The sequence below is a fragment of the Rana temporaria genome (genome assembly GCF_905171775.1).
Source record: "Rana temporaria chromosome 11 unlocalized genomic scaffold, aRanTem1.1 chr11z, whole genome shotgun sequence".
Classification (NCBI taxonomy): domain Eukaryota; kingdom Metazoa; phylum Chordata; class Amphibia; order Anura; family Ranidae; genus Rana; species Rana temporaria.
Genome location: NW_024404490.1, coordinates 89,549 through 100,120, shown reverse-complemented (window position 1 = coordinate 100,120; position 10,572 = coordinate 89,549). Strand labels below are relative to the sequence as shown.

General features: G+C 49.3%; 1 protein-coding gene across 1 annotated transcript; it reads right to left on the bottom strand.

Annotated features, from left to right (window-relative positions):
- Positions 1-359: 359 nt before the first annotated feature.
- On the bottom strand, positions 360-7,158 carry RPS13 (ribosomal protein S13). The gene is made up of 6 exons (XM_040334497.1): positions 7,053-7,158; positions 3,124-3,172; positions 1,627-1,705; positions 833-1,002; positions 523-623; positions 360-432 (listed from the first exon to the last, which is right to left on the bottom strand). The coding sequence occupies exons 1-6, from the start codon at positions 7,073-7,075 to the stop codon at positions 399-401; spliced, it is 456 nt and encodes a 151-aa protein (XP_040190431.1). The 5' UTR covers positions 7,076-7,158; the 3' UTR covers positions 360-398.
- Positions 7,159-10,572: the final 3,414 nt, after the last annotated feature.

The window sequence follows — 10,572 nt, the reverse complement described above, 5'->3', positions numbered from 1 at the left end:
TCCCACCTCCTCTGCGATAGACGGAACATTGAACTCAATGGGTGTTCCCTCTATCATGGACGAGGAGGCGGGGCTTTGTTACAGCAGGCGTTAAGACTGACGCAGCGGGAGAACAAAATCAGTTCATTTTTTTTTACAGTGATTTAGATAGGGAGGGACATCACCGGGAGCTCCTTGCACCCCCCCTCCCCCTATACATTTCCAACCCTGACCAGAAAGGAATTCATACTTGGAATACCCGGCCTACAACCCTGGAGAAGCGGGCCAGATTATAGTATATGTGTCTCAGATATCTTGGTCAGCAAACCCCCCCTTCCCCCCCAGAGGAGATCTCTAAATTAAAGTCACAGAACACAGAATGGAATAAATTGTGAAATTTATTAAAGTTTCAGCAACATTTATGCGACGAGGGCGGAGGCTGTGGAGGACTCGCTGAAAGAGAAAGAAAACCCATCATTAGATCACAGGAAGGGGCGGTACCCTTCAAACTTCCCCCGCCCCCAATACCCAGGTGACACTTACTACTTCCAGGTGGGTGGGAGGACTCTCCTGGTCTTGTAGTAACGAGCCAATCGGTGGATTCTGCTTTCAATAAGAATCAAACGGAATTTGGCATCTTTATCCTGAGGAAGAGAACGTCCAATCAGATCCAGTCATGTCAGGACCCCAATACCTGGCCAGATCCCTTTCCATGCGGAGAAGATGCCCCGTCCCCAGAGGCTCCTCCTACCTGGAGAGGACACCGGGGGATGACCCCGGGAATCATGGAAAGGGGACCAGAGACATGGAGACTCCATCACACTGACATGTACTACGTGACTGCATAGGTTACCTTCCTGTTCCTCTCCAGATGTTTGCGCACAGCCACAGCCTTCTTGATCAGGTGGTAGAGGTCCTCGGGCAGGTCGGGGGCCAGTCCCTTGGATTTCAGGATACGCAAGATCTTGTTACCAGTTACAAAGCGAACCTGAGCAACACCATGAGAGTCCCTGAGGATAACACCTGGAGGAGGAAAACTAGAGGTTACACCAGGTCTGGAGCCACTGCGTCCTACAACTCCTCCCATCCCGGGGGCCACCAACTCCTCCCACCCCGGGGGCCACCACATCCTACAACTCCTCCCATCCCGGGGGCCACCAACTCCTCCCATCCCACCCAGCATGGGGCCACCACATCCTACAACTCCTCCCATCCCGGGGGCCACCACATCCTACAACTCCTCCCATCCCACCCAGCATGGAGCCACCACTTCCAACAACTCCCCCCACCCCAGGGCCACCAACTTCCCCCACCCCAGGGGCCACCACATCTTACAACTTCTCCCATCCCACCCAGCCTGGAGCCCTGTACAATGACTCCTCCCATCCCACCAAACCTGAAGTCAGGGTACGACTCCTATCTCACCATGCCTGGATCCACCATTTACTATGACTCCCACCAAGCCTGGAACCAGCACATGCGAACCTTCCCATCCCACCATGTATAATGGCTCCCCCTTTCTCACCAAGCCTGGAACCACCATGTCTCATAACTCTCACCAAGTTTGGAGCCACCACATCCAACGGCTCTGCCCATCCCACCAAGCCTAGAGACATGACATCAGACCACCCTTCCCCCCACACTCACCAATTTGGGACGGGGTGAGGCCCTTCTTGGCCAGTTTGAAAATCTGTTCTTTCACATCATCAGATGTCAATTTCAACCACTGAGGGGAACAAAAATGCAGAGAAAAACAAAATCAGAGTCCAGTATGAGATGAGGATCATGTGACATCTCACATATGTACCAGTAATTGTCAGACACGCCCCATATAGTCATTAACCAATACCAGACTGACTCATTCTAAAGGGTCCTCCTCCTACGCCCCTATCCTAACACAGAACTTCGTCCTCACACCAATCACACCCCACATTAAGAGCCTCCTACCAACCCCCCTCCACATCCCTACCAAACACCCCCCCCCCCCCCGACACAGGACAACCAAACACCCCCCCCCCCCCACACAGGACAATCTACCAACCCCCCTCCACATCCCTACCAAACACCCCCCCCCCCCCCCACACAGGACAATCTACCAAGCCCCCACACAGGACAATCTCCCACCCCCCCCCCCCCCGCCCTACATTGCAAGCCTCCTACCAAACCTCCCCCCACTGAGAGCCTCCTACCAAGCCCTCTCCACATCCCTACCAAACACCCACCCCCCACACAGGACAACCAAACACCCCCCCCCCCCCCCACACAGGACAATCTACCAACCCCCCTCCACATCCCTACCAAACACCCCCCCCCCCCCCACACAGGACAATCTACCAAGCCCCCACACAGGACAATCTACCAACCCCCCCCCCCGCCCTACATTGCAAGCCTCCTACCAAACCTCCCCCCACTGAGAGCCTCCTACCAAGCCCTCTCCACATCCCTACCAAACACCCACCCCCCACACAGGACAACCAAACACCCCCCCCCCACACACAGAGCAATCTACCAAACAAGCATATAAGCTCAGTTTTGTGTTGAAAATAACTGAAATGGAAAACTGTTGGGTGTAACAAAATTTGTCTTATTTTTTTGCTGATCCGAAAAATGATCCGATCCGTGACTGATCCGAGGATCAATCCGATGCGTTGCACCCCTATTGAGAGCCTCCTAGCAAACCCCCCCCACATTGAGAGCCTCCTAGCAAACCCCCCCCACATTGAGAGCCTCCTAGCAAACCCCCCCACATTGAGAGCCTCCTAGCAAACCCCCCCCCCCCCACATTGAGAGCCTCCTAGCAAACCTACTGCCACCCCCAATCAATATCCTCCTATAAAACACCCCCCATATTAAGAGCCTCCTACCAAACCCCCCCCCCCTCCCTCAATCCTACCAAAACTTTTGTCAAACTGAGAGCCTCCAAATTAGTCTTCCCTGGAGGGATCGTTTCACACCCATGTGAAGTAGGATGGGGGGGGGGGGGGCAGCCTGGCTGATCTGAGGCTGCGAGAAGGGCGCCCCTTTCTGGTCACCAATAGGGGGGGGGGGGTTCTAATCTAGAACTAAGACGATTGGACAGAATCTCTGCTGTGTATGTGAAGATCAGACAGCAGATTACACCAAACACTCGATGGCGGTACTTACAGTGGGGACGCTGCGTCTGTATGGGAGCGCCGACTGGGACAAACCCTTTCTGCAAAGAAAAAGAAAAAAACAGTGAGATGGTGACACAACCCCTATCAACCAATCACAACACAGAACCAAGAGCGCCGGCCATCAGGAGACAGTGTCCGCCCACAACGGGACAGGCGGGTGCGAGAACGCTCAGGGGAATTCATAACGGCCCCAATGTGTTTTCTGTACAATTCTCCGCCTCCAACCCGTCCATTCCTGATAGAGGGACACAAGGCAGTTCTCACTTTAACCCCCCCCCCTCCAGAAGATTAACCCCCCCCCCCCATGACCAGGCCACTTTATGCTATTAACCCCCCCCCCTCCAGAAGATTAACCCCCCCCCCACCCATGACCAGGCCACTTTATGTTATTCAGCACCGTGTGGTCACACACACTGCACTCAAAATACATTTATATCATTTATTTCAGAGAAAGTTTTCTATTGGTGGCATTTGATCTTTATTTTGGAAAAAAAAATAAAAAAAATTCTACTTTGTTATAAAATGTATCCAATAAAATGTCTTCATAAAATTTAGGCCAGAAAATATTTGGCGCCATTTCTTTGGTGAAAATTCGTGATTATTATTTATCGGTAGGAAAGTTACAGAGACCACAACCTATGAGACGGATATCCGATGATCGATCCACCAATCCGGATGTTTCCAACGCCGATCTCATTTCTCGAAGCCTGAAAATGTCAGGACAGTACAAATCCCCCCCCCCCCCAGTGGAGAACACCCCTTTTTTTTTTAAAGTAGACCGTTGTTCACCAAGGCTGGGTTCACACCATCGGCAGATCTGTTGCACAGCGGGGGGGGGGGGGGGGGGTGGGGGGGGGGTGATGCGTCCCCCGAAACGGACCAAAAAAGTCACTTTTTCAGCAGATCGCATCGACCCGCTGCAGAGATATGAAACGGCTTTATAGAGAGCCAATCACATTCTGAGGAAACCCTCATCCCATACAGACCAAAAGTTTGGACACCCCTTCTCATCCAAAGAGTTTTCTTTATTTTGATGACAATTGTAGAGTCACACTGAAGGCATCAAAACTATGAATGAACACTTGTGGAATTATACATAACAATAACGTGTGACACAACTGAAAATATATTTCATATTCTCGGCTCTTCCACCTTTTGCAGCAGACACATCTCTAGAACTGGTAAGAGGAGACTGTGTGAATCAGGCCTTCATGGTAGAATATCTGCTAGGAAACCACTGCTAAAGAAAGGCAACAAGCACAAGAGACTTGTTTAGGATAAAGAACACAAGGGATGGACATTAGACCAGTGGAAATCTGTGCTTTGGTCTGATGAGTCCAAACTTGAGATCTTTGGTTCCAACCCCCGTGTCTTTGTGCGACGCAGAAAAGGTGAACAGATGGACTCTACATGCCTGGTTCCCACCGTGAAGCATGGCGGAGGAGGGGGGGTGGTGTGGGGGGGGCTTTGCTGGTGACACTGTTGGGGATTTATACTGAACCAGCATGGCTACCACAGCATCTTGCAGCGGCGTGCTATTCCATCCATCAGGACAACGACCCCAAACCCACCTCCAGGCGGGGGAAGGGCTATTTGACCAAGAAGGAGAGTGATGGGGGGCTGCGCCAGGTGACTACCTCTTGAAGCTCATCAAGAGAATGCCAAGAGTGTGCCAAGAGAATGCCAAGAGTGTGCCAAGAGCATGCCAAGCGGTAATCAAAGCAAAAGGTGGTGACTCTGAAGAACCTAGAATATGAAATATATTCTCAGTTGTGTCACACTTTTTTGTTCTGTATAATTCCACATGTGTTCATTCATAGTTCTCCTGCCTTCAGTGTGACTCTACAATCTTCATAGTCATGAAAATAAAGAACTCTTTGAATGAGAAGGGGTGTCCAAACTTTTGCTCTGTACTGTAGGTGTGCACCCGACCTAAAGGCATGGCGAGTTATTTTAAGTTTTAGACCCCTTTCACATTGGGGTGCTTTAGCCCCAAAAAAGGCGCCCTGAAAGAGGCGCTCATTTGACTACAATGTGGAAGCCCTGTAGTGCTTCGCTGGCAGGACGTCAGCGCATTAGGCCCTCCTAAAGTGCCCCGGTCCATTGAAGGGAATGGGCAGTCAAACGGTCGTCGCTGCGCTTTTAACCCTTTTTTTGGGCTGCTAGCGGAAGAAAAAAAAGACGGTAAAGCGCCACTAAAAATAGCCATTGACTCTCGGGCGCTTCCAGTGTGAAAGAAGCCTGAATTCTATCCCACATGGCGTCACCAGTGCAGGACGACGTTCTATGATTGGTGGCGGGGATCACGTCTTTTAGGTCTCACACGGGAGGTTACAATGTTATAAATATAGCGGCAGCGAGTTTTTCAGCGTTTATTGCAATAGAGATTAGCAGCGTTATTTCTCTTTTTTTTAAATCAACGGGATCAAAAATCACCAGTGAGCTGCATTGGAGCGTTCATCTGCGTTTCACATTCAAGTGTTTCTCAGGTGAAAAACTTCTCAGAACATTTTAGTTTGGGGGGTTTTGGAGTGGGGGGGGGGGGGGGGGGGGGGGAGAAGCAGAAAAAAAAAAAAAAAAAAAACTAAAATTAAATTTCTTCAATTTAGCCCAATATTTTTTCTGCTACATATTTTTTTTCAAAAAATTCCCAATTGTCGCGTCTATAAAATATTGTTATATTATTATACAGGAGGTATATAACTATGTATATATACAGAGGGGTAGTGGGAAGTTTCTATATACAATGTGAGAAATATATATATATATGGGGGTGTTCTATTATTATACAGGAGATATATATACACACACATGGGGAGGTGATATCGGTTCACAGGAGGTATCTAGAGACATATATACAGAGGGGGGGGGATGGGAAGTTTCTATATACAGTGCGTGATATATACACACACAGAGGGGCTATCAGTATACAGGAGGTATACATGTATAGAGGGGATGGGAAGTGTTTATATATAGTGTGTGATATTATATATTATGGGGGGGGGGTGGGGAGTTTCTATATGGGGATGTCAGTATACAGGAGGTATATAGAGAGGGGATGGTGGAAAGTGTATATATACAGTGTGTGATATAAATAAAGGGGATGTCAGTATACAGGAGGTATATAGATATAATGGGGGTATGCAAGTATACAGGAGATGGAGATAAATATATATATTATGGGGGGGTTGTCAGTATACAGGGGGTATATAGGTATGTATACAGGGGGTTCTATATGGGGATGTCAGTATACAAGAGGTATATAGAGGGGTGGGAAGTTTCTATATACAGTGTGCGATATATACATTATATACACACACACGGAGGGGCTATCAGTATACAGGAGGTATATAGGGGTATAGAGAGGAGATGGGAAGTGTCTATATATATATATATATAGTGTGCGATATTCTATATTATGGGGGGGGGGCTATGTCAGTATATAGATAGGTATATAAGGGGGGTTGGTGGTGGGAAGTGTATATAGTGTGATATAAATAATAAAGGGGGATGTCAGTATATAGATAGGTATAGAGATATAATAGAGGGGGGTTATGTCAGTATATAGGAGGTATACAGATAGGTATATAGAAGGTGGGGGATGGTAATGTCAGTATATATGAGGTATACAGAAAGGTATATAGAGGGGTGGGGAAGTTTCTATACGGGGATGTCAGTATATATGAGGTATATAGATAGGTATATAGAGGGGTGGGGGTGGTTATGTCAGCATATATGAGGTATACAGATAGGTATATAGAAGGTGGGGGATGGTGTGAAGCCTCTCCGGTCTCCCGGGCCTCTCCTCCCGCCTCACCCCCCATCCTCGGTCCCCGGTCTCCCCTCTCCCTCGGTGGGTACAGAAGGGGTCCCCCTGGCCTCCCTCTCCCCCCTCGGGGCCCCGGGCCCCTCTCTTACCCAGGAGCGTGCATGCGACCCATGATGGCGGCTGGAGAGAAAAGAGCGATCCGGAGATGCGCATGCGCTGATCACCGCTCAGAGAAGGAAGTGCGTCACTTTTCCTCCGCCCAATATACCCGCCGCCAGCTTCTCCGCCACGCCCCCTGCTGTAGAGTAGAAGGCGGAGTCTGGCGCTTGACCAATGGCATAACGGGCCACCGTGACAAGAACAGCGAGGGGGAGGAGCCGTGAGCGGTCACTGTGGACTCCGGAACCTTTGTTACTCCGGCACTGCGGGGAAGATATTTTCCGGCGCGCAGCCGGAGGGGAACACATGTAACGGAAGTAGAAGGTCCGTGCTCTCCCTCCAGCCAATCAAATTGCAGATTTCATAAATTTTATTTAGTGATGAATTAAAGTGAATCTTAAGTAATTTTTTCATCTTTCCATTCATTAAAGCGCTAGTAAACCCGCTCCTGTTTATTTCTTTTTTCATACCTGAAAAGCAAAAGCTATAATGAGCTAGTATGCACCGCATACTAGCTCATTATGAAATACTTACCTTGGGACGAGGTGAAGAAAACTTACCTGAGTGGCTGGAGCGGCGATGTTGTAACTCCCGCGAGCAGGATAGGGTTGCCACCTTTTCTTCGAGCCAAACCCGAACACTTTAGCGGCACAGGGCACGTTTTTTTCCGTAGTATACACAATCGGATAATAAAAGACCTGGGGAACCTTTGTGTCCCTCGAGGAGAGTGGTATTGCAGCGCGCTGCGGCAAACAGTGGGTGTGGCCAAACTGCTCTTGCTGACATCGTGGCTCCCCCTCAGTGATGCCAAACCTGCCCCCAGACAGCGGCCCGCATCTCCTGAATGGCAACAGATTTTTGTGTGACTACCTCAGTTACTTGGGGAGCCACGGCCCAGTCTAAATAATGTGTCCGGGTTACAGGCAGACTGAAACCCGGACACAAGATCCCAAACCCGAACTGTCCGGGTGAATCCTGGACAGGTGGCAACCCTAGTGCGGGAGACTTCTTTCCGGTAAGGTCCAGCGGCTGCCGGGCCTTTAGCCGAGGATCCCCACTGCGCATGCTCCGCTGCAGTCAGCGGCGCATTGCGAGGGGAAAATCTCCTAAACTGTACATTCTTAGGAGATATTCTTTATGCCTACAGGTGAGTCTTATTATAGGCCTTATTATAGACTCACCTGTAGGTAAAATTAGTAGTACAGAGTTTACTACCACTTGAAATCTTCTCCCCTTCTTGTTGTTATAACTTTGGATAGTAAAACATTTTTTTCCTTCCCTTCCCTTCCCTTACTTCCTGTTTCTTGTGTAGCGGGGTTGTCCTGTCAGCGCTTCATGGCGGGTGATCCCCGCTAGACTTTTATTTTAAATTGTAAATATGTTGGACATTGTTGGGAGGCTGTGCATTGCGGGACTACTGGTAGCAGGAGACACGGACTCCATGGACTCCTCGGAGAAGCGGACTACATTTCCCACAATGCTTTGCCCTCCAGGAGGATGTGACGTTTCGCTCGGACTGGTGGAGTGGCGCCTTTTCTCTCTCTCGGGACCAGTGACAAGGGGCGTGTCCTATGCCTGCATACGTTTGCTGATAGGTGTCCCTCATTCCCATCTCAGAAAGTTGGGAGGTGTGCCTGTAGCTAGCCTGGATATCTCCTAAGCCTGTACAGTGAGATATCTACCCTGTGTCTGCATGTGCCGTAGTGATCGGCGCATGCGCACTGAAGGAATGGCACGTCGCGCCGCTGCTTCAGTTAGCTGTGCCGTTACCTGCGGCTCCCGCGACATCATCACGGCTCCAGCCAATCACAGCGCGGTAGCCGTGATACCCGGAAGCAAGCTCTGGGAGAGATGTCCACGGCCGGAGGGGGGGGGGGGGTCGAGGATCGCTGCGGGGGCTTTGATCTCAGGTAAGTACTACATAATGAGCTAGTATGCTATGCATACTAGCTCATTATGCCTTTGTCTTGCAGGTTTTTTTAAGGGTTTACAACCATTTTAATTGCTGCATGTGTACATTTTAAAAGCCAATATAAAGGAATAGTAGTTGTAAAAAGTCCTTGTGCGTTTAATTAACCTTTTTTTGGTTAATTCTCCTTTAAGGGGGTGTGGCAGGGGGCGTGTCTACATACGTTTGTTAGTTGGTGTCACAATGATGGGAGGTGTGTTCTTGTCTGGTCATTAGCCTAGAATTATGACATCATGCACAGCTCTCTTACTCACACTCTTGGGAGAGTTTGCCAGGAAGGGAGGGGGGATGAGTCATAAGAGAGCCAATGAGAGCTGCAGAGCTGGAGGTGTAGCCTCTGTAAATCCAAGAAGTGAACAGGCAGCAGCTTCAGCTGCCCACAGTTTAAAATGGTTGCAGCCAGACTCAGTGGAGGGAGATTTCTGCAAGTACAGAATCACAGTATATATAAAAATATGCAAAGTGGTTGGAGGGAAGCTTCAGAATGGCAAAGATTATTACAGATTATGTGAGCGGACTGCAGCTCCTCTTTAATAAAACGTCGGAGACAAACTTTATCTGGCCAATCAGTGATTACATTTCATTTCCTGCATTGTGTGGAATAAATGAGGGACAGAAGCTGATTGGTTGCTATGGGAAACAGCAGATCACAATTATTATTATAATATCCCCCCTTCCCCCGATGTATCCTTCCATGGGGGAGGTGACCTCAAAGGATGGACTTAGAGGTCACTGTGAACCAAGGCCTGGCCGTGGTCATTACAGAGGTTCCTAAAGTTCTTCTGACCTCAGAGGATGGAGTCAGAGGTCCTTGTGATCCAGTGACCAGCCATAGTCATTACTGGGGTTCCCTTTGACCTTCTGACCTCAGAGATCACTGCGTTCCAAGGCCGACCCATGGCCATTGGTAACGTTCTTGATGTTTTCTTGACCTCAGAGGATGGGGTCAGAGATCAGTGTGATCAAATGATCAGCCATAGTTATTGCTGGGGTTGCCTTTGTTCTCCTGACCTCATAGAATGGGGTCAGAGGTCACCATGATCCAAGGACGAGCCATGGTCAATAATGAGGTTGTCAATATTTTTCTGACCTCAGAGGATGGGGTCAGAGGTCACTGTGATCAGACAACCAGCTCTGGTCAATACAGAAGTTCCTAAAGTTCTTCTGACTTTAGAGGATGGGGTGAGAGATCACTGGGACCCAAGGGCTGGCCCCAGTCATTGCTGGTGTTCTCCTGACCTGAGGCAGTGGGGTCATAGGTCACCATGGTCATTACAGAGGCTGTCCTCAAAGGACAATGTGATTCAAGGACCAGTCATGGTCAATGCTGAGGTTCCCGAGGTTCTTCCCTCAGAAGAAGGTCCTAGCAGGGCCAGGGGGAGATCTTGTTCTATTGAATGGGGCTGCCTCCATTTCATTGGTTTTAGCCGTGTCTCAGGCTCCAATCAGTCGTCTTCACAATTGGGGAAGAAAAGGTTTCTATATTTTTGAGGCGCTGAGAATGGATGAAAGGAACAGAACAGGCCGCTTATTGCAGCTTC

Bases quoted from the DNA above. Each gene is read 5' to 3' on its own strand.
- RPS13 (XM_040334497.1), bottom strand. From the start codon at position 7,075: ATGGGTCGCATGCACGCTCCTGG. The intron at 1,706-3,123 runs GTAAGTACCGCC...TGTTCCCCTCAG, and splicing joins ACAGACGCAGCGTCCCCACT to TGGTTGAAATTGACATCTGA. The intron at 624-832 runs GTAACCTATGCA...TCTCTTCCTCAG, and splicing joins ATCTGGAGAGGAACAGGAAG to GATAAAGATGCCAAATTCCG.